Below are 24983 nucleotides of genomic sequence, written 5' to 3'. Positions count from 1 at the left end.
GTACTTTCAGACTTAATCAAGGCTAAGTCAATCCAAAGTTTAACTGCAAACATTCCTTTTACTCTCATCTTTAGTCAAATGAAGTTACCATAAAAAGCAAGTCTACTTTACCTGCCAAATACAGATATTTGGAGGGTTTTCTGAGCCAGTTTAACTACAGAGTCAAATGATAGGAGACTCTGAAATTTACATTCTACTCTTAGCAAAGGGGTAAGTGAGCCCATGTTGATTACAGGCACAGCAGGTAAAATGGTAGCTCCACAGTTCCTTAAAGGAAACTGGCACAGATATGAGAACAATGACCATATTTAATAGTATTATAGATACTCCATGTTACCTCTGCCACTTAAAAAAGGAAAAAATGGCCTGTGGGAATGGTGGATTCTCTGTGCAGGCACTGAGCCCCAGAGATAAATCCTGGTAGCAGGAAAAATTAAAAAAAAAAAAATTTCACATATATATCCTTTAGGAAATAAGTCTCTTGGGAGTTGGGGCAGTGGCACAAAGCACAAGGACCATCTTAAGGCTCCTGGTTTGAGCCCCCGGCTCCCCACCTGCAGGGGAATCCCTTCATAGGCGGTGAAGCAGGTCTGCAGGTGTCTTTCTCTCCCCCTCTGTCTTCCCCTCCTCTCTCCAGTTCTCTCTGTCCTATCCAGGAATGACGACATCAATAACAACAACAATAATAACCATAACAATGTTAAACAACAAGGGCAACAAAAGGGAAAATAAATAAATATAAAAAAAGGAAATAAGTCTCTTGTACTCATCTAAGAAATAGAAAATACAGGAGGTGGGTGGTGGCACAGTAGGTTAAGTGCACATGGCATCAAGCGCAAGGACCTGCGTAAGGAGCTCCCGGCTCCCCACCTGCAGGGGGTCGCTTCACAAGCAGTAAAGCAGGTCTGCAGGTGTCTTTCTCTTCCCCTGTCTTCCCTTCTTCTCTTGATTTCTCTCTGTCCTATCCAACGACAACGACATCAATAACAACGATAAACAACAAAAAGGGCAACAAAAGGGAAAAAATAGCCTCCAGGAGCAGTGGATTCATAGTGCAGACGCTGAGTCCCAGCAATAACCCTAGAGGCAAAAAAAAAAAAAAGAATACAAAATACTGGGGGTCAGGTGGTAGCGCTTCAGGTTAGCGAAGCGATCTTGGTTCAAGCCCTGGCTCTCCATCTGCAGGGGGTTCACTTCACAGATGGTGAAGCAGGTCTCTTTCTTTCCCCCTCTGCCTTCCCCTCCTCTCTCCATTTCTCTCTGTCCTATCCAACAATGACGACATCAACAACAACTACTACTACAACAAGAATAAAACAAGGGCAACAAAAGGGAAAACAATAAAAAAATTTAAAAAAGAAACAGAAATACTAAAACAATGTAAGTGTTACTCAGTAAATAGATGGATAAAAAGGTTGTGAAATATGCAGTGATTAAAGGAAACCCAGAAGGGACAGATAGTCTGACAGTCATTCTAACAGTTACGCAAGAGACTTTCATGTCCAGGCTCTAAAGTCCCAAGTTCAATCTGAGCAGTGCTCAGGTAAAATTAAATAAAAGTAAATTTAAAAAGAAAGAAGTAGGGAGTCAGGTGGTAGCGCAGTGGGTTAAATGCATGTGGCGCAAAACGCCAAGCACTGGCGTAGGGATCGCGGTTTGAACCCCCAGCTCCCCACCTGCAGGGGTGTCACTTCACAGGTAGTGAAGCAGGTCTGCAGGTGTCTTTCTCTTCCCCTCTATCTTCCCCTCCTCTCTCCACTTCTCTCTGTCCTATCCAACAATGACGACATCAATAATAACAATAACTACAACAGTAAAACAAGAAGGGCAACAAACGGGAATAAATTAAGAAGTAAATTTTTTACAACCATGGACTGACTGGAGGCATTATTACAATTGAAGCAAGTCATAAAAATACCATATAACTTCTTTTTTTACCATATAACTTCTTAGATGTGGAATTAAAGGGAAAAAAAAAGGAAAGAAAAGAAAAAGAACCCACAGAAACAGAGAATAAGTTATACATATTAAACTAATATGCTCTGTGGCCTGGGGGAAACATGTCTATAATTCAATCCCCAGTGTGGCACTTGCCACAGTAATGCTGCTTCCTGCTCCTGTGTTAATAAACAAATACTATAAAGAAAGATGTTACATGTCACTGAGCAGAACTTAAATAAAAAATTCTAATTATTTTTAAAATTCCTGTTAGTTTGTGAGCAAGAAGAAAGTATCAGAGCTTATGAGGTATAAAATAAAGGTTAGTTTGCCTCCTGTTGAGGATTAACTGTGAAATCAGGCACTTCTGCTATCTTTTTTTTTTAAATTTCCTTTTGTGGCCCTTGTTTTTTCTTGTTGTTGTAATTATTACTGTTGTTATTGATGTCGCTGTTGGATAGGACAGAGAGAAATGGAGAGGGGAGGGGAAGACAGAGGGAGAGAAAGATACCTGCAGACCTGCTTCATTTGTGAAGCGACTCCCCGGCAGGTGGGGAGCCGGGGGCTCAAACACGGATCCTTCCTTCTGCCAGTCCTTGCACTTTGCACCACCTGCGCTTAACCCGAGGGGCGCTACCCCGACTCCCCACTTCTGCTGTCTTGATGTGTCCCTTTAGTTGAAAGGGCTGCTGTGGGTACAGAGATGTCACACGTGAACTGGATGAACACTGGAAACTTTGGGCATATTTCCTGCACCTACACATTGCCCTCACTAAATCCTTTCCAGCCTGATGAGCAGAATGAAAACACTCAAGATAGAAAAGAAGAGATAATTCTCAGTAAGCTTGTCCATAACAGGATCAGTCAGGCAGCAGGGCACAATACAGGCCATTTTACGTACAAAACAATTTAGAAGACTAGGCTTGATTGAACATAAATAGATTTTCTTTGTACAGAGTGGAAGCCACAAGTGTTACAGACAATAACCAAAGTTAAACCAACCTCTGAAGCTCTCTCTGCCCTCTCACCTCAATACACATTAAAGTTAGTGAAGGTTCATTTGTACTCAAACTCTGCTCAATGTCAGAGGATGGTATGTCAACAATTTAAGTCATGTTTTGATATACTATGTGTTCCTGGCATTTCTGATACTAACTGTTCTCAGGAAAGAGGAGAGAAAAATATCTGGGAAAGGTAGTTTATAACAGCCTTGCTCCAATTTTTTTCTTAAGAACCCTAAAATAAGTGTCACCCTAATATGAATTTTTAAAAAATATTTATTTATTCCCTTTTGTTGCCCTTGTTTTATTGTTGTAGTTTAATATGAATTTTAAACCTAAACTGAAAAAGTCTAAGGATGTACTGTCAATGTTGAAAATAAATTAATTTTATGTTGAGAGGTCAGAGAAATTGAGAAAGGAGGGGGAGACAGAGATAAAACTGCACCACCTGCAGTGGTGGTTCACTCCTCATGAAGTTTCCCCTGCAGGTGGGGGCTAAGGGATCGAACCTGGGTTGCTGCTGCTGATAACGTGTACATTCAACAAGGTGTGCCACCACCTGGCCCCTTACAATATGTAGTTTTTAACACATAGACATAGCCTTTCATCACCCTATGACTGGCGACTAGGAAAAACACCAGGATCCCAATGTTTCTTTATCCTGTCCATTTCTTTTTTTTTTTTTTTTTGTCATTACCGGAGTGTCACTGCTGCAAATGGACAGTTTTTCCTTCAGATAGAAAGACAGAGACAGGCACAGAGAAAAACATCACAGCACCAAAGCTTCCTTCTGAGTGGGGGGATATGTGTCCTTTATACACAGGTGACTTGTGATTTCCATGGTGTGACATTCAGATTTGAGAGAGACCAGGGGAAGGAGCTGTTCCAGTGTGCTAAGGGTGGGGAAGGTGAAAGAGGTTCCCAGAGAAGCTACTCTGCTAAACCCTGGGGGCTCAGGACCTGGGCTCCTTCCTTCTCTCTCTGGATTCTTACAGTCTGACTAATGTGGATCATCTTTGTTTTACTGTGGCCTGGGAGCTGGCATAGTAGATACAGTCCGTCCTTACACCGGTCCTTGCGCTTTTGTATCACCTGCGCTTAACCTGCTGCGCTACCGCCCGACTCCCTTCACTATTATTTTTAAAAAGGTCTATTTCTTTCCAGTTGGCAGTCTCCTGTGCCTGTTAACACTGTGACATGACAAATGTACTCACAGGATGCTGGATGTCTCACTTGTGTGCCTATCTGCTTGCTTTTGCCATCACTTTATCCCTAAGCTAGGACCAAAGCTCAGTTACCTTCTGAAGTCTTATACCTATCACCACACCATTTCTTCTGGGAAGTCTTCATCAGTGTTGATCAGAATGTTTTCACTCTCAATATTTACTTATTTATTATTTATTTATTTATTTTTGCCTCCAGAGTTATCACTGGGGCTTGATACTGGCACTACGAATCCACTGCTCCTGGCAGATATTTTTTTTCCATTTTATTGGACAGAACAGTGAGAAACTGAGAGTGGAGGGGGAGACAGAGAGGGAGAGACAGACCTGCTTTAACACTTGTGAAGTATTCCTCCTGCAGGTGGGGAGTGGGGGCTCGAATCTGGGTCCTTGCACTTCACCCAGCCCAGCCTCCCACTCTCAATCTTAGTACTGCTTAAATAATAGGATCTCTAATTCTCCTTCCAATTATTTTGTACTGACCTCCTAGAGGGAAACATTCATTATAGTCAATTGTAGGTTAATAAATAATGTAATTCTGAAGGAACTAAGAAGGAATGCCTCAGAAATAGAACCCACACTGTGACTAACATACTGTCCCAAGCCAGTAATTTCTTTCCTAGTCTCACTGAGAGATGGGACTGCAATAGCACATGCACAAAGGGAAAGGAGGACTTTCATGAGACTACTGTACCTTTTGGTCCTTTCCCAGGTGTGGGCTCTACAGTGGTTTTGCTCCATATCAGTATAATTCCACCTGAGTCTCCAGTAAGAACATCTCCATTCCCCAAGAATGCTAAACACTGCACAAACTTGGGTTTTTCGTATTTCTACAATGAAACGAGAATGTTCAGTTTCCTCTTTAGTATGATTATGTCTACACTAAATTTAAAATATTAACATTTTATGAGTTTATAAATTTTCATCCCTACTCCAAAAATTCCTTGTTTTCTTGTTAGAGAATTTCCACTCCAGGTCCAGAAGAAAATATGAGATTTGCCACATGTTATTATGGTATTCGCATCTGTTGGATGAAATTCTACAGCCAAAACAACTTCATTTGTTGTCTGTGAAAAGAGAAATAAAGCTTCAAATGAGTGTACATCTTTATTTCCACCAAGTATCAAGTAGCTGTAAGCTACTGGATAATCCAAGATTTTCCTGAAATTGTTTAATAGAAGGCTTTTAAAGTAATTTAAATTTACTTTATTTGATAGAACAGAGAGAAATTGAGAGGGGAGGGGCAGAGAGAGAAGAGAAAAAGAGACACCTAGAGCACTGCCTCACCACCACATAGGAAGGTTTTCCTCTATAGGTGGTAGGAGGTGGGAGGGGGTGTTTGAACCTGATCCCCTGAGTACTCAATCAGAGCACCAGCACATGGCCCCCAGAATGATTTTTTTAAATTAAAAATTGTTTATATTTATTTATTTATTCCCTTTTGTTGCCCTTGTTGTTTTGTTTATTTAATATGTTGTTGCTATTGATGTCGTTGTGGTTGGATAGGACAGAGAGAAATGGAGAGAGAAGGGGAAGACAGAGAGGGTGAGAAAAAGACACCCACAGACCTGCTTCACTGCCTGTGAAGTTGACTTCCCTACAGGTGTTTTCTTAAATTCTAAGACAGCAGTAACCTCCCGCTTCCTCTATTGAGCCTACATTTCCCCCAGTCCTGGAACCTCTAGGGTGGGGCTCACTTTCCTGCATGCTTCTCTCAATTCATACCAAATGATATTGCATCTGCAGATCCCAACCTAATCAACACAAGGAGTACCACCTCAGCATGCTTCACTTCAGACTGTGCCCAGAGACGTCAGGCATGGAATATCAACCTTTTACCCTCATTACTTGGGTGAGACCTTTCCTTTCATAGCATTCTCTAATTCCATTCCAGGAGGTTCACTTCCTAACAAAGTCCCAAAACCTAGGTCCCATAATATAGAGCATATGTTCACATGGTCCCGTAAGATAAGAGCATATGTTCACATGTATCCATAAATTAGGGCAAAATATATACCTGAAAGCAAAAATACACAATAGTCTGTAGTGAGTCAGTATCAAGTTCATAATGAAATAGTGTCTACTTAGACTTAGATACCGTCCTCACCTACTTCCTATTACAGTTCTCTCACTCACTCCAAAGCTAACTTCATCAAAGCAAGGACTGCAAAAGCTGAATAAGGCCAAGAGTCTGGCATACTTTAACGATGACTCTTTAATCACTATCAAGCCACCCCATCAGCTGGGGCCCTAATCGGGGAGTCCTGAGATTCCCAAACTGACATGATGGGCCTAGACTCTGAATAAATCCCTCTCTCCATTGTTACCGGTCATCTCTATCAGGAACAACACAATAGACCCCTTTGTGGGCCCCCATAGGACCTTGCCCTCAACTTGGATCAACAATGGTAGAGAGAATGTTCCATACTCTGAAGGGAGAATGGACGACATACTCTATGCTACCTCTGAGGAAGATGGGTCTTGATTATTGGGGCAGATTAGAATGTTCCTACTTACGATCACAGAATGTGAGCTCAGATCTAGAGGGATGCAGAGGTCACATAAGGCTCCTAAGGTGAATATGGGCCCCAGATCACATCAAATCGATGGGGTTTACAATCAATATTTACACACCTTTCCCATATTTGGGAGCTACTCTATTCCCTGATCCAGCTTTCTGTTCCTTTTCCAGCCATGACATTTCCACATACATTCAGCTAGTCAACTATAAAAGCCATGCTCAATCTTGACTATATTGATCAATATGTAAAGAAGTGACATCTTCTATCCATGATTACATTAATCCTTCCACTTATTTAAGTCTTTATGTCAATAAGGCTTTCAGGTTGCCTTACTGAATTTTAAACTTATACAAGCTAACAAGTTACATGACAACTTCTCAAATCTTTGTTATTATAGGAAGGGCAGAGTCTACCAACAGTAGCATCAAGTAAGGTCAACACTGAGAGGGAAACCAAGAGGAGAGACAAGGAAACCAGTGAACTAATCCCCAAATCAAGTCACTGCTAACTCAGAGGTGCCTCTAGACCTCTGCGAGAGTTTTTCCCCTTCTCTCTACAGTGGAAGCAGTACATTGTAAGTTAGCTTTCACTGTTTTGCAGTCGAGTATGCTGAAAAGAATGCTAACTTGGACATCTGAGATTCAGAGTTTAAAGAACTTACTCAAGGGTCTGCTGTGAGCAGTCATGAATTGTGATGTCCAGGCTTGTAGTTAGGGCAAGTACGTGGAATGTGGTATTGACTGCTGAGAGACAGAACTGGTTGGGGGCTGAGGAAGATTATTAGTGTAGATTTGGACATGTAGATTTATTTGGACTCTTGGGATAGGACATTTAAGCAAGGATGCCTGGAAGGCAACAAGAAATAAAGGTTTTCAACTTAGTGGGAGAACTGGGCTGGGTTAAGAGGTGTGGATCATAGCAGACCAGGGCCAGGAGAATACCAGGGTCAGGAGAGTAGCATATAGTGTCAGTGCAGGACATGGGACTTCACTCTGAGGAACATAACACTTCTAGTTTTGGGAAGGATGAAGGAGAGGCCATGAAGAAGAAACTTCATTTGGTAGCTTTTACTACAAAAACCCATATTCACATATTTCTCTGCAATTCAACTTCCTCAGGCTTCAATATCAAGTTATTCTGAATGATAGCTGAAAGACAAACTACATTTTTGTTTTTGGAAGTTTGATTCTTTCGAGTACAATCAAATTCATTCTACTGTGTTCAAAAGATGAACTTTCACTGTTGCTGAAAGTTTTATGTTCATACAAAACTGCTAAGAGAATACTGAAGAGGAATGTGACATTATTTAGGAGTGGAGCAAATATGTCACTGGCTGTTTAAAGTCATCCTGTCAACTCTTACCCTTTGAGAGTCTATCAGAGGGAAGTCATTTTTGACCCATCCAAATTTAGCTGCAATGCTAATCTTATATTCCTGTCTTACAAGTCAGAATCTGATGCAGAGAAATAAAATCAGCACTACTTTACAGTAGTTATAAGTGCTATAGTTTCTTTCTTTCTGTTTTTTAAGATTTTGTTTATTTATTGATGAGAAAGATAGGAGGAGAGAGAGAAAGAACCAGACATCACTCTGGTACATGTGCTGCCGGGGCTTGAACTCAGGACTTCATGCTTCATGATAGAGTCAAGTGCTCTATCCACTGTACCACATCCTGGACCACAAGTGCTATAGTTTCTTTAGCAATAATCCCACAAAGTTAATGCAGGTATAACATTACTGATGCTTTTCAGTTGTGTTGTACATTTTTCTAAGAGTTTGTTGGTATTCTTCGTATTGGTTTGGCCCCCTTCCCCCTACCTCTGAGAGAAATGGTTTGGTCCTTGCTAGTTTCGTGCCCCTCTTTCTCCCCGCCCCCTATGCTAAGGAAGCCCAGAGTCCCAGCAGCAGCGGCAGAGAAAGAATGATAGGGAAGCACATGGTGTGGTGATTTGCCCGTTCGTGAATAAAGATTAAACTGCAGCTTCTCAGCGCAGCCGTGTGTCCCCGAGTCTATCTCTGTCTACTGCACGAAGCTAGCCCGGCCAACTGAAGCTCCCGAAACATTAACAACAAATGGCGCCTAATGTGGGTTTCTGCTCCATGATAGTCTTTTACAGACTTTGAACCATCTTATGCTATTACTAGGTAGAAAGATAGAAGAGATGTAGAGATATTGTTGAGATGGTTGAGCAGGCTGCACTTAAACCTATGAGATGAGTCCCTCCAGGTAAGTCTCTCTCTCTAAAGAGGGGTTGAGCACAGGGGGACACATAAATCTCACAAGGCTGGCAGCCATTTAAGCCTTCCCTCCTCCACAGAAAGTCCTACATCTTCCCACCTGAGCACGGCACTCTTTAATGACATTTAAGCCTGTTCCATTCCATTTTTCCTTACTGTGTCCATTTAGATATAAAGGGAAAGGAGGAGATGATGCTGAGGAATTATTCTGATGCAGTCTCCGCCCCCAGGTTTTACCACGCCCCGCAGTGCCCCCTTCAACCAATCCTGCCCCTACACGTCACCCCTGGTTATTGCCCAATAAAAGCCCCTTCACTCCGCCCCCCCCCCCCCCTCTGGGCTCCTTCAGCTCTCTCTCAGCACTCTCTTCCTTCTCTCGCCCCGCGGTGAGGCAGTGGGGACGGCCATTGTTGGCTTACTCCACGTGGCCTGAGCCACCCCCCCATCCTATAATAAAGATTTGTGTACCCCACTTATTCCAGACCTCCTCTCTCTCTCTCTTCTCCGCGGTGCAGCCCAACACCTGGCCACAACAACAACAAGAGTTATTCTTGCCTTTAGATTTATAATGTTTTAAAAATTAAAAGTAATATACTTTGTTAAGGGAGAAGTAGTCTAAGAGTGCTCAGACTTAACTGAGACTAGGTGTACATATATTGAATACCTGCAGCTCAAGGATTTCCAATACCATTTCTAACTACCTACAAAAACAAATAATACACTTTAAAAGACAGTAATAAAAACGTTGACTTACCTTTATTTCAGCTGCTTTTAACTTTCTCTGCCAATCCCATACAGTAAGCATATGTTCGTTGGAGTCATCAATAACACACAGATGAACACCTGAATCCTAAAAAAAAATAAAGTCAATTAAAAGCATTTAAAAATATTCAGATATGGATGACCTTCAAAGCAATATCATGTATTTTAAATTGTCAATATTGATTATCCAAAAGTTGTTTCAACTCAGTCTCCTAAAATGTACTACTTATGAAAACTGTATTTTCTTTAGAAATACAAAGAAAATTTCTATATAAAATATTTGCTAAAATTTTTTTTTTCCTAATGGAAAATCAGGGTGAAACTTGGGACTAGACATGGTCTATTTCAGTAAAGTCAAGGACTGAGGGGATTGAGGGTTGGAGGGAGTAAACTGAGAGAGCACTAGGAACCCAGCACCAATGGTGGAGGAGGAACTAAGATAGTGGTATGTAGATAACTATCATGGGGAAATAAGATATAGTACTCAAGTGACAACAATAAGACAGTAATAAGAATGAAAAAAGACAATATTTTAAATTTTACTTTATGCTGAATTTCACTTGTCTTCTAACCACTTTTAAATATTCAGAAATATTAAATGATTCATTTTGTGGGTTACCTTAACCCCTTCTGCATCTTATTTCTTTGCCAATCATATGCAGAGTGGTTGTCATGAAAGGTTCATCATTTCATTTTACAATTTTTTGGGGTGGTCCAGGAGGTGGTACAATGAATAGAGCACTGACTCTCAAATATGAGGTCCTGAGTTCCATCCCCTGGCAGCACATGTACCAGAGTGATGTCTGGTTCTTTCTCTCCTATTTTCTCATGAATAAATAAAATACTTAAAAAAAAAAAAAAGAAAAATATTAATTTTTTTTTGGTATTTCCTTTATTTATTTATTGGACACAGCCAGAAATTGAGAGGGAACTGTGTGACGGGGAGGTGGGGAGAAAGAGAGACACTTGCAACACTACTTTACCACTCGAAAAGCTTTCCCTCTGCAGATGGGGACTAGGGGTTCAAATCAAGGTCCCTGCACACTGTAGCATGTGAACTCAAGCAGGTGTGCCTACCTGGCCTCCATCATTTCTTTTTAAAATATTTATTTATTCCCAGAATACTGCTCAGCTCTGGCTTATGGTGGTATTGGGAAATGAACCTGGGACCTTTGGTGCTTCAAGTATGAAAGTCTTTTTCCATAACAATTATGTTATTTCCTCAGCCCCAATATTTACTTAATTCATTTATTTATTACTACTACTTTTCTTTCTTTCTTTTTTTTTTACCAGAGTACAGCTCAGGTCTGGATTATAGTGGTGCAGGGGATTGACCTGGGTCTCAGGCATGAGAGTCTCTTTGCGTAATAATTGTGATATCTTCCCGACTCCACACTATTTACGTGTGTGTGTGTGTGTGTGTGTGTGTGTGTGTGTGTGTGTGTGTGTGTGTATTTGAGAGATGGAGAAGGGAGGGAGTGAGAACCAGCACACCATTCTGGTATATGTAATGCCAGAGACTGAATTCATTACCTCATGCTTGAGAGTCCAACACCTTTATCTACCGTACCACCTTCTGGATGATATACATAACTTCTTAACCTTGTTCCTGAATAAATTTTGACACATTGATAGAATAAACTAAAACTCACAGCTGCTTTAAAATCTCTTAATATCACAATCCACACTGATTTTAATGAACATGATTGACTAATATAAGTGAAAATGTAACTAAATTCCTATTTTTTTTGAAACTCTTCACTCACATGATTTAAGTGTCTAGGTTTAAGAAAAAGTTCTATGGATAATATTTAAAAATTGCTTTTCTTCCTTGTAGCATGTATAGCCCATGACATCTAGGGAAACAGATGGAGTAGGAAGGACAGAACTTCTTCTTTTTCTGTTCTGGAGTGATTACCTAAACTATGAAAGTCAATAGGCTGTGGAGACAGCGTAAGGGTTATGCAAATGGTTTTCATGCCTGAGACTCTGAGGTCCTAGGTTCAATCCCCAGCTCCACTTTAAGCTGAGTAATATGTGTGTGTGTGTGGGGGGAGAGGATACATAAAAGTTAACACTGTGTGTCAATTCAAGATAATCTTGACATTGTTAACAGCTGTATCAGCAAAATGACAACAGTTCCTGCTACACACATTTATTTGCAAGAGCAGGAAGACAGAAGTATTTTCTGTTCTTTCTTCCTTTCCATAACTTCCTTTCTCCTAATTCCTGATTCATTGGACTCAAAAATCTTAAATCTGCCCAAATATCTTCTTGCTCTAAAAATGCTTCTTTCTCCAACATATAATTCAAGAAGAAACAAAATGAGCAAACATTTCTGCCTTATTTTACAGTTAGAATAAAACTGCAAGATTTGGACTGCTAGGCACTTAATTTTAAACCAATGTTGTCATTAACTCAGGACCAAGATAATTCATGATTTTTGTGAGTAAAAAGGGTCTGATTTATTTTATTTTATTTTTTAAATGCTTATTTGCTTTCCCTCTGTAGGTGGGGACATGGGGCTCAAACCTAGGTTCTTAAACATTGTAATATGTGCGCTCAACCAGATGTGCCACCACTGGCCTCATTTTTTTTTTTTTTTAACTCTAGTACATCAAAGAAAGTCAATACTTGTATCTGGGTTTAACGTCTGTTAATTTTACAAATAAAACCTGATCTGCAAGATTCTCAACGAAGCATGGTGTACCTTACTGTTTGTTAAACCTTAAATTTAGCCCTCGATAGCTGTCATCATATTTTAAAATTCAGAATTATCACCTTCTGTGAACACACATAAAACTGAGGTGAACTTCTTTTCTACCTCTTTGTTTAGCTTATTAAAATCGTTACTTACTGCCTTTGAAAAATCCAGGCACCCCACACCACGCTCAAAAGTTCCAAGTCCAATAATTTGCAGTGTAGACAGACTAACTGAATCCCACACTCTAACATGTGGTTGCAGAGGCTAGAAAAACAAAGAGAAAAATACAAGTTAGCAAAACCACCTGGTATCAAGGTGAATATAAATAAATACCACTGATACAAAGAACTGCCTGTCCACTTTTTTTTCTTTCTACTAGAACACTGCTCAGCACAGACTTTATGGTAGTGTAGGGTATTGATCCTGAGCCTCAGATATGAGAGGTTTTTGTTGGTTTGTTTTGCATAACCATTATGCTTTTACCCTGGTCATTTATTTGTTTGCTTATTTGCGATTTACAAAGTTACAAAATAACAGGGGCACAATTCCACACCATTCCCACCACCAGAGTTCTGTGTCCCCATTCCCTCCACTGGAAACTGCAGTGATTTTCCCAAGGTCACAGATATGGATTGACTACTATCTTTATAGCTGTCTGTCTATCTATTTTTCCTATTTTTTTCAATGGTCCTGCCTTCTCTTCTATTTTAAGGCACAGCTACACCTATTATTACTTCCAAATGTCTTTTCTTTTTTCCTCTTCTATCCCTGGGTTCTGATGGAATTGGGTTTCAGAACCCCTCTAGTCATCTTGCCATAAAAATTCTCCCTCCTCTGGGAGTAAAGGTAAAAATTCTTTCTGGGGTGCAGAAGACACCTGCCCTCTTTTATAGTACTCTATAAAAGATGGACAAACAGCTAACAAATAAACCATTATGTTTAAACATGTCCTCCATGAAATTTTGAGATTTAATCTCCTTTCTCATCATCAAAACAAAAAAACAGTAACAGTACTAATATTAATACAATAAATAATTTGAATATTTATGTGCCATACACTATTCTAAATACACCAGGCATATATGGTCCATTTAATCCTCATAATTCTGTAAATTTTTACAATAGTAACCTGTACCTGACAGATGAAGAATTCAAGATACAGAGATTTAAGTAACATGTCCAAAGTGGTACAACTAAAACAGTTATGTCATTATTCTATCCCAGGCAAATTTGCTCTATTCTGCTCTTAGCATTATGATCATGCATTCTTGGGGAAAAGACACTTTTCTGTATAGTATCCAACAAATTCCTAAGCAAATTATCTTCAAATAGAATTTAAGTCAGGAAGGGGTCTTGGAAGTCACCCCATATAACCCTTCCAACTTCTTTAAAGAAGTAAAAGACAGAGTGTGATAATGTATATGATAACCAGTCATTATTAATATTCACTGTTGATGTCACAAGTAATGGATTTGTTATAAAGGATAATTCAATAATATGAGTAGTAACTGAAACATTTTATAGGATGTCTTTACAGTAAGGAATTTTTTCCCTGTTGATACTAGGAATCCTTTAGGATTTATTGTAAACCATTAATTTCCCTAAACATAAATAAATAAATAACAAATCCTTTAGTAGTAAATATTTTTCTGCAGTGCAGCTGCTTTCGTTTTAGTGTGGCAGGGGCTGGGCACATACACAGCAAAGTAGTGCACTATCCAAATGAACTATCTGACTGGACCAATAATTAATTTTTTTAAAGAACAGGTAAGTTGTGGTTAAATCACAAACTATTCCATTTTAATACTGTATCAGAGATACAAGAAATTAGAGAAAGCACTAAGTGCTACTCACCCTTCCATCTTTATCCACTCCAGCTATCTGTCCAGTTGCAATTCTAATTTTGTCAGGATGCACAGCAAGGCTAAAAAGTAGTATTAACAACAATAAAAAAAAACAAACATGTGAAATAGTAGAAATGTATTACGGTATCCATATTTTCATCAATTTTTTTCAATATAGCCTATTTAATTTTCTTTAACAAACCAAATAAAAAACAATTATCTAGGGAGTCGGGCGGTAGCGCAGCAGGTTAAAGCATGTGGTGCAAAGCTCAAGGACCGGCATAAAGATCCCGGTATAAGCCCCCAGCTCCCCACCTGCAGGGGAGTCGCTTCACAAGCGGTGAAGCAGGTCTGCAGGTGTCTATCTTTCTCTACCCCTCTGTCTTCCCCTCCCCTCTCCATTTCTCTATCCTATCCAGCAATGATGACATCATCAACAACAACTACTACAACAATAAAACAACAAGGGCAACAAAAGGGAAAATAATTTTAAAAAAACCAATTATCTAAAGGATTTCTAATTTCTAGTACTATTCCATTCTTTGTTAAAGTTAACAGATTAATGATTAATGAATCACTTAATTTGAATAAAATATCTATTTGCAATTATAGCAAGATAACCAATTAAGCTGCTTTCATTTGAACAAGCTCCATTCCAGTCCATACACATAGGCACATACATTCACATGGTTTGATTATAAAGATGCAATATATAAATAAGATGCAATACCATAGTTAATTTTAATATATTAAAACATAAGCCTTTTCCCATTTTGTTTCATAATACTCATATTTTTATTTATCAGCCTTTTTATCACTTACTTTTTTTCTTTTAAAATTTTTTTTATTAAAACAAAGAAGAGAACCAGAGTACCCCCTGGCACATGGGATACCAGGGATGGAATCTGGGGCTTCATGATTTAGTGTTCAATACCTTTTCTCTGGAGCGAATTCCCAGGCAGAAACCATTTACTTTTCTTTTTTTTTTTTTTTTAATTATCTTTATTTATTTATTGGATAGAAGCAGCCAGAAAATGAGAGGGAAAGGGGAGATAGAGAGACAGAGAGACACCTGCAGATCTGCATCACCCCTAGCAAAGCTTGTCCCCTGAAGGTAGAGACTGGGACTTGAACCCAGGTCCTTGGGTATGGTAACAAGTTCATTCAACACAGCAGTGAATTTTTTCACACACAGAAATCTAGTTAAGTTTTCATAAGTCAAACTTTGGGGCAAGGAATATTGAAATATAAACTGAGGAGGCCAGGTGGTGGTACATCTAGTTGAGAGCATTTTAGCATGTGCCAAGGGCCCAGGTTTGATTCTTTACTTGTAGAGGGGAAGCGTCATGGCTGGTGAAGCAGATTTGTAGGTGTCTATTTTTCTCTGTCCCTCTCTATCTCCTCTCTCAATTTTTTTTTTAATCAAATAAAAATGATTTTTTTTTTAGCAAGTAAAATGAAGGGGGGGAGGAAGAAACGACCACTGGGAATGCTGGATTCATAGTGCCAGCACTGAGCCCCTGCAATAACCCTGGTGGAAAAAAAAAATACACCCACCCACTTACATACATATTTATAAGCTAAAAAAGTAAAGTATATATATTCAAGTTTTTCATGGTACACATATGAATAACTCGCAAAAGATGTCTTCATCTTTGTACTACTTTAAATAAAGGAGTAAGCTCAAATGTGAACAAATTTGTGTTCTGGATATATATTGCTCATTACTTTCCAGAAGCACCAATTTCAGCTGTCCTAAGAAACTAGTTTCAGTTTCAAAAGTTCTGCTACAACTTTCCCACACTGAGCTGTATTTTTAAAAATGCTTTGTTAAGTTTACTGATATATAAATGGCATTTGATTTCTAAGGAGACTGGAGTTTACCAAGGTTTCCTTTATTCTATTAGCTCTTAAACAGTTTATGTCCTTTTTGAGATCAATTACAATAGAAGTAAATAAAAGCTTAACAGAATAACATTTTGCAATATTTCATCTAATACCTCTTTTTAAATGCATTTTTGAAACGGGATTTCTGCATTTGGGAATATATTGCATAGCTTCAGTATCAGAAGCCTTTAAAAAAAAAAAGACCATTATAGAAGACTGTGGAGATAACTTAAAGGTCCAAGGCCCCAGGTTCAATCTCCAGCACCACCATAACCCGGAGATGAGTAGTGCTCTGGTCTCTCTCTGATTGCTCATGGAAATAAAATATTATAGAAAAAGACACTGCATAACGTCTCTTTCACACTTTGCCCCATCTGCTAAGATCTTCTATCTACCCCCACCTCCCATGCAGCCAGTTAATCACTACAGCTAGTTCCTTTTATTAATAATTCTAGGGCAGGGGTAGATAGCATAATGGTTATGCAAACAGACTCTGTCATGCCTGAGGCTCCAAAGTCCCAGGTTTAATCCCCCGCACCACCATAAGTCAGAGCTGAGCAGTGCTCTGGTAATAATAATAATAATCATTATTATTATTCTAGAAAGAGATTATATATGTGGGAGATGAGATAAGTATTTACTGTCTCCCTCTTTTTTATGCAAACAGTACTTGTGCATCTTTTCATAACCCTTAAAACTTGCACTGAGGAGTTGGTACCTTAGGAATCTTTCCTCAGTAGTGCACCAGGACTACCTCATTTTTTCTTTATAGCTGATGGGAACCTAGAGGTACACCATACACCTTCACTAGTCCCAACTGAAAGATATTTAGGTTGTCACACATGTGTTAGTATATATATATATATATTCTTCTAGTACAAAAGGCAACATTTTACTCAACTATAAAGTTTTACAACATTTACATGGCATTCTAAAATGTATGTATTATTGCTTCCTAGATAAAGGTAGATATATTCATACTGTATCCAGAGTAGCACAAACATAAAAAAACTTTCAAATATTGGAAAAATTGGGAAAATCGCTTTTAGCAATGAATACCTGAATTTAACGAAATAAGAGTGAACATGCCTATGCACTTAAGAGCTTCTCACATCTTTACAGTTTGACCTCCATGAGATACTTATGATCCTCAGAGAGAAAAACCTGAAGTCCAAAATTTATTTACATAGAATAAATCTCCAGTAAGTATTTAGTAACCAATAATTTCTCTCAGAAGTCTGCAATTCCAATGTGTCCCATATATATTTTAAATTTATAGGTCAGAAACGTGTTTCTGGGGTCCTATTAAGGGACCTCTCAAAACAGAAGAGGTTCCAACTGAGATCTAAGAGATTAGGATAAAAGGTATAAATCTTAACAGGAACACTAATGTCCTTAAATCCTGAGCTCTCCACAAGAAATCATTTTAAATAAAACCCAAATTATAAAAGTACAAAAACAAGGCACGAAGGAAAAAAGATACCAACCACTTCACACAGTCTGTATGGCCTAGGTAGTGCCTCTGAGTTCTCTCCTCATAATTGAACAGGACCACTACTGATGCTATGAAATAAACTATTTCCCCTGTAGGAAGAAGGTAAACATTTGCTCGGCAGTCTTTTCCCCTATAGCCATATCTTAAAAGAAATAGTCAAGGTTTTCAAATATTTCCCAAAGGTGAAGGTAACATTATTTTCAGGGAGATTTAAGAAGGTACAACTGTCATTATTCCTTATTTCCTCATTTACAAGTGTATATGGACTTCCTAAATGTGCCAGACAGAGCTAGACACACAGTTCTGAGTAAAACACTTGCAAGTCCCATGTTCCTGGATCTTAAGTTCTGGCAAAAGTGGCAAAATCTGACACTAAGTTGTAGATAGGAAAATGCATATGAGGAGGAACTGATTTAAATGCAGAGAGGGAGTAAGCGTGTGACACCTGTGTGGTGAGGAGCAACAGCCAGCAGTTTGGAAGCCAAGCTTGTTTAAAGAAAAAAAAAAAAAAAAGAGTCTAGGTATGGAAGACAGCTTATAAAAGTTGTACAAAAAGACTTTCATGCCCCAGGCTCCAAAGTGCCAGGCTCAGTCCCCCACAGAACAAACCAGAGCTGAGAAGAGCTCTGATCTTTCTGTATCTTTCTCTCTGTATTTCCCAATAAATTGAAACAAATTAAGTATTTTTTAAAATTGAGGAGTCCTATAGGCTTGAAGCCTCAGCTATAACCCTAGTGGTAAAGTAAATAAATAAGCAAATAGTTATATATAATTACATGATTGCGAGTTTTGCCAAGCTAAAGTTAATTTCAGTTGAAAGGAGGTAATAATTCAAGAGTGGGAAAAGGAGGCTGGGTTGTAGTGCAGCTGGTTAAGCACACATGGTGCAAAGTGCAAGGACTGGCCTAAGGATACCAGTTGGAGCCCTCAGCTCCCCACTTGCACAGGGACTGCTTCACAAGCAGAGAAGCAGGTCTGAAGGTGCCTCTCTCTCTCTCCTCCTCTGTCTTCCCCTCCTCTCTCTGTCCTATCCAACAAGGACAACAAATGGGAAAAATGGATTGAATCTCGGACCTCAAAGCCTCAGGCATGAAAGTCTTCTGCAGAACCATTATGCTATCATTACAACTCCCTAATCTGAGCAGTAGATTCGTAGTGCAGGCACCAAGCACCAGTGATAATGCTGGAAGCAAAAAAAAAAAAAAAAAAAAAAAAGAGTGGGGAAAGGAATAGTATGGAGGTTAAAAAAAAAAAGTGTTTGGAGCCAGGCGGTGGCACACCTGGTTAAGTGCACACATTACAGTGCACAAGGAGCCAGGTTCAAGTCCCCGGTCCCCAGCTGCAGGGGGAAAGGTTCATGAGTGGTGAAGCAGGGTTGCAGGTGTCTGTGTCTCTATCACCCTCTCCCCTCTCAATTTCTGTCTCTATCCAGTAATAAATAAATATTTTTAAAAATAAAAAAGTGTTCAATTAGCTTACTTTGCATTTGAGTTTCTAAGCAGGTCTAAGAGAAATAAGAATTTCTATGTGAAATTCTCAGGCAGAAGGTAGTTTTATACAGTCAAGCTGAGAAGGAAATAATTCTAAAGCTATCTTTGTTATTCTGATTTTATTTTAATAATTTTTTTTTAATTAGTGAGATGTACAGAGACTAGAGCATAGCTCAGCTATGGCTGGCCTGAACCTCGGACCTCAGAGCCTCAGGCACAAAAGTCCTCTGCAGAACCATTATGCTATCATTATAGCTCCTTAATCTGAGTTCTTAATAAAGGAAGTCCCACTATTTCATAGATTGTAAAGTGCTTAACCAGAATTTTTTTTTTTGCCTCTTGTGTTATCACTGGGGCTTGATGCCAGCACTACAACTCCAGATGATGGATCCTGAAGATCATCTTTTTTTTTTCCCCATTGTTGCTGCTGCTGCTGTTGGATAGGACAGAAAGAAATTGAGAGGAGGGGAAGACAAGAGAGGGGAGAGAAAGATAAGACACCTGCAGACCTGCTTCACTGCTTGCAAAGTGCCCCCCTATCGGTGGGGAGCTAGGGGTGTGAACCAGGTTCCAGTTCTTGCATTTTGTACTATGTGTGCTTAACACAGTGCACTACCGCCCGGGCCCCATTTAATCAGAATTTTATTTAATTTTTACAGCAGCCTTGTGAGGAAGGAGTCAATAACTTTTAATAATTTGACTTTTAAAAATCTCTTATGAGAGGGGAAAGGGGGTGGATGTCAGAGCATCACTGTAGCACATGCAGTGCTAGAGACTGAGACAGGGTCTCATGCAGCCAAGCCCTGTGCTCAACCAACAAGCTAGCTCCCCAGGAGCTAACCACTTTATCAAGAGAAGAAAATAAGTTTTACTGGTGAGTAGGTGGCAGAGCCAAGATTCAACACTAATCTTCCAGCTCTAATCCAGGGCTTTTAATTTCTCTTTCTCTTAACTATTTGTTTAAGGTGGGGGGGTAGGAGGGGGCAAGACTAGTCAGAGCACTACTCTGGTCCAGCAAAGACAGTGCTAGGTGAAACCTGGGGCCCCATATACACATGCACTGCACAGTGTCACAGTCACCTCTCTGCTATCAGTGCCTCTTCTACATATGAGTCCTGCTATGGTGTACACAAAACAGAAGATAGTTTTATAAGGTCAAGCTGAGAAGGAATTAATTCTAAAGCTATCTTTGTTATTCTGATTTTATTTTAATATATTTTTTTAAATTAGTGAGATGTACAGAGACTAGAGCATAGCTCAGCTATGGCAGGCCTGAACCTAGGACCTCAGAGCCTCAGGCATAAAACAGTGCCTGACCTATCCTAAGATATAAATTTTTGTTGCTTTTAAACTATTAATAGCAAAATACATATGTGAAAGGATTAGAGGGTGTCTCTTTGCTTTCTCAAGTAGGTGTGTTATTACATTCACTCTTTTGGCATATAGACAATTTTGACAGCGATTAGGTAATTTGTCATAATTTAAGTCAAAGTAAACAAGCAGGCTGTTGTGTAGTGAAGGATACACCCACTCCAGTTTGAGTTTCTCAGGTGGCAGCTCTGTTTTGATATCATCATAGTTTTCGACATCAGAAGGGATGAACATTGTGATTGGCCGACCACGCATAAACATTTTGATATATTCTCCTTCTGTTGAAACATAAGTTAAGTTAGATGTATATTCTGAATAATCACAGAACAATAGATTATTAATGTGACCCAACAAGACAGAAAATACATACTTTTATGTTCTATTCTGTTAGATCTAACAGTTTAATTACATAATTACAGGGAGGTCTAATACATATTGATGGCAATTGTGAAATGGTTACCAATAAATATCAATGGCAATTGTGAAATGGTTACCAATCAATCTAAAAAGGAAATAAAAAATAATAAATGTCTAACACTTGTCAACTTGTCTGGCAGGATATGGAAACAAAATTAGAAATAAGACTAAAAAGTGGTCATCACTTAGGAGATTATAAAAGTTGAGGCTCAGCAAAGGCCAGGACAACCTGAAGACCTTAATGGCTTAAACTACAGTGGAAAAGGATATAACAATTCAACAGTTCACATACAGACTGCAAACTATGGGAGGAAGACAGAGAAATTACTAATTAAATGTCATGCTAGTATTTCTTCAGTCAGATATAAAATTATACTTGCTATGGGGGAGAAGTTCATGCTATTTTTATTACTACTACTATTTTTATTACTACAAGTGTGCTTGGCCTGGGTTTCATCTAAGAGTAGGTGGGGACCTCCCACACCATGGTATTAAAACATGATGTGTCTTATTTCAAAACCTGAGAGTGGGCTTTGATGCATGGTGACTTCAGCACAGCTGGAATCTGATGGTAACTGATTGCTAGCTACAATTCTTTCCCTTCTGCAAACATCTTCACCTATACCTCCCGGCCCTTTATTATTTTTTTCTCACTATCTTTATTTATTTATTGGATAGATAGTCAGAAATCAAAAGGGGGAGATTAAAGAGGAAAAGAGACACCTGCAGCACTGCTTCACCACTTGCAAAATTTTACCCCTGTAGGTGGGGACCCGGGGCTTGAACCTGGGTCCTTGTGTATTGTAATATGTGCGCTCAAAAAAGTGCGCCACCACCTGGCACCCCTCCATCCTTTTTAAATATACTTTCTTAGTTATTTACTGCATCTGATTTTCTTTCTTTAAGGCTACGCGTTTTTACTCTTTTTGTTTTGTTTTATGAAAGAGACAAAGATCACTGCCCAGCTCGAGTATATAGTGGTGGTACTGAGGATGAATTTTTGACTTCTGGGGCCTCGGGCATGTAAATCTTGTACTCTTGTTCTCTCTGGCCCAAGACTACAAATTCCTTTTGTTGATGTTATGTTTGCAAAAGAACCAGGTTTAATATAAGGTTCAAGAACCACACAACAAATTATCAAAATGCTTCTCTTGACCTTCTACATTTCTTCTATTTAATTGTGCTCTCCCTGTGATTTTCTCTCTCCTTTCATCCTTTCCTATCTGTGGTAGAGAGATGATGTCCCTCCCTCCCTTAGTTATTTAGAAAGTTTATTTTTATACAAGTTAGGAGAACTACCATCAAAATCTTAAGGTAGACCTTTTAACTTTACCAACATCTAGATAGTATTCGTAATCTCTTTCCCCTGGCCCTAGGTATGTGTAATGGCCATCTTCTAAGTAGTGAAATGATATTTTCTGGTTTTCCTAGCTGGCTTTTGGTGTGGGAGAAAAGTACACTTAACAGTCCCGGAACTGCTAAAACTGCCAGCAATCTTTTCAAATGAGGAATATAAGAATAAGATATCTAAGCTCTTTAGTATCATAAAACACCCCTATTTTTACCCTCAAAATTACATACCAATTTGTCTGGGCATAGAATTTTAAGTCTAAAGCCTTTTTCCTGTAGAATTTTTATAATATTGAACCATTTACTTCTAGCATCCAGGGCACCCAATGATTAAGTCTGCTGTTAATCTAATTCTTATTCCTCTGTAGTAGGTTAGCCTTTTTCTCTCCCTGGAAACCATTACTATTTTCTATCTTTGGGACTCCAATATACCCAAGGTGTGTCTAGGAGTGAATCTATTCTCATCTTATGTGTTAGGTATTTTGCAAGCACTGGCAATCTCAAGACCTGAATCTTTTTTTAGATTTGCAAAGTCTTCTTCAATTATTTCCTCTGCTCTGTTCTATTTTTCTGGAATTCCTATCAAACAAATATTAAAGCTTCAGGATTTATCAGCTCTATTATTTTCTTTCTTCATAATATTCTTAGCCATTTATACTTCATTTTGATCTTCTAAGTATTTTCTTTTAATTCCATGACTTGTGAATGGTGATTTTTAACATTTCCAATCTGTTTGAACCTCTCTGAAGATATTAACACTACACTTTTTCTAAAGTTTTCTTCTGTTTCTTGTATTAAGTCAGTATCTTTAAATGTTAGCTCTTCTGTTTTAAGAGTTTTGTGCCTCTTTCTCAGTTTTCCTAATGAAGTACTTAAATGCTGCTCATTAGAACTTACCTCTAGTGACTTTGAGAGAGAAGCCATAATTGAAGTCGGACAGTGCCCCAATTCCTTGACTTCTGGACATAGCTATTTCTTTTGCCAAGTCAACACTGATCATTTCCTCAACTCCATGCTTGTATCTACCATAGTCTGACCCTGAGAAGCTTGGTTCTGTTCCGCATTAAATACTGAGGAACTTCCTTCTCCTCCCTCCCTGATGCCATTCCTTCATCCTCTAACTCTGAAGACACTCTTTTCTTTCAGTATTGAGGTCTCTTCTCCAAGCCCAAAGCCTCTTCCCCGAGTCTCTAAATTTTACCATCCTCTGGCTCAGCCACCTGTAATTCTTTAGTAAGTGAAAAGCTCAAGCCATCAGTGGTAGGCTCCCCATCAATTTTAATTTTTGAATAGAAAAGTTGGCAAGGGGGGCCAGGCAGTAGCACACCAGGTTAAGTGCACATGGCACAAGGTGCAAGGACTGGCCAGAGGATCCTGGTTCAAGTGCCCGGCTCCCCACCTTCAGTAGGGCCTTTTGTTTCTCTGGTATTGTCCCTAACCCATTTTCTTTGCTGGACCTACACTCCTAGATAGCATTTAATGTGTCTATTAAATGTTTTATTTGGAAAAAAAATGCTTTATTTTTTTCATTTAGGAAGCATTTACAACATCAACTACTACCCAGAGGTCCTGGGAGAAATCCCAAAGAGATAATTTTTGGGGTGAGACCTCTTCACTCCCCTCCTTCCTCACTTGGCTCTGCTCTTGATACTTAGGTCGCCTACCCTCTGCTACAGATTTTTTTTTTTTCTTTTAAGGACCTTAAGAGTATGATGGAGTATAGCACGCCTGAAAAATTACTCTTCAGGAAAAGAAAATAACCTAGCCATGGTACTATATCTACAATGTCCAGTGTTTATGAAAGCAAGGGAAAAAGAGAGAGAGAGAGAATTGCAAAGGAAGAAAATGTCATGCATGTTGAAAGAATACAGTTACTAGAAACTAAGAGGAAATGGCTCAGATAGCAGATTTAAAATGCTAAGGTATTCCAACAATTATTTCAAATATATTTATGACTTTGTTTTCATGTTCCTAACACATACTTACTAATTACCACATGGAATTAAGATATCACACTCTAAGTAAAATACAAGATTCTTCACAAATAGCTATTCTCTTCTCTTTGAGGTTTTATGAGCATTCTAAACACTGTGTAGGAAATTTTATAAAGCATGATTTAAAGCACTGTAATCTCTCTTCATAAGCTTTGACGTGTCCACAGAAAAACAAGTATAGACAGATTGACTGGAATCCTGCTGATTCTAGCATCTAAGACTGTAAAACAGGCAAAAAAAAAATCAAGTGTGTCCAGGCAGATGGGGTTGGGACATTGAGAGGGCACAGGGGAGCCTGAGCTCAGAACATTAGCATACAATCTGGTGACCCAAAATGACTGGAATAATATATTTAGTTACAAGGTAGCAGAGTATGATGGTCCCTAATTCCAGAAAACAAAAAGAAATTAAGGAATCTTTATTAAGTTTGAGCTTTTTCTGATACTCCCAGTGCTATTCCCAAGTGCTAAAGAAGGAATGGGTAATCAAGATACTAGAAATATTGACTATAATTTTATGGTAAGAAACAAACAATACTTGGCATAGGCTAAAATTTTTCCTATACAAGCAGCTAATTTCAAACAAAGTATTTCAAGTTCTGGTTAATGGCCCAGATATTTGTAAAAACAATTTAAAATTTCGGTGAAACAAAGCAAGCTAGTAAGTAATAAGGGCCTCTGAGCTTTGAGTGAGACACTGATTTGAACTATCATAAAGACTAAAATTCCTTTTTCAAATGTCTAGAAA

The 24983-nt window shown here is 38.8% G+C and overlaps 1 protein-coding gene across 4 annotated transcripts in view; it reads right to left on the bottom strand.

The window, feature by feature from the left end:
- Positions 1-24983, bottom strand: part of EML4 (EMAP like 4) — a 136961-nt gene that overhangs the window by 38360 nt on the left and 73618 nt on the right. For all 4 annotated transcript variants that reach the window (XM_016192857.2, XM_060186934.1, XM_060186935.1 and 1 more), the window contains 7 exons: positions 20630-20753; positions 17607-17756; positions 14243-14312; positions 12542-12652; positions 9677-9772; positions 5095-5229; positions 4857-4992 (listed from right to left, as the gene is read on the bottom strand). In XM_016192857.2, coding sequence (XP_016048343.1) covers positions 4857-4992; positions 5095-5229; positions 9677-9772; positions 12542-12652; positions 14243-14312; positions 17607-17756; positions 20630-20753 — 822 coding nt within the window. The remainder of the gene's footprint in view (positions 1-4856; positions 4993-5094; positions 5230-9676; positions 9773-12541; positions 12653-14242; positions 14313-17606; positions 17757-20629; positions 20754-24983) is intronic.

The sequence above is a fragment of the Erinaceus europaeus genome, chromosome 3 (assembly GCF_950295315.1).
Source record: "Erinaceus europaeus chromosome 3, mEriEur2.1, whole genome shotgun sequence".
Lineage (NCBI taxonomy): Eukaryota > Metazoa > Chordata > Mammalia > Eulipotyphla > Erinaceidae > Erinaceus > Erinaceus europaeus.
This window is presented reverse-complemented; position numbering and strand designations above follow the sequence as displayed.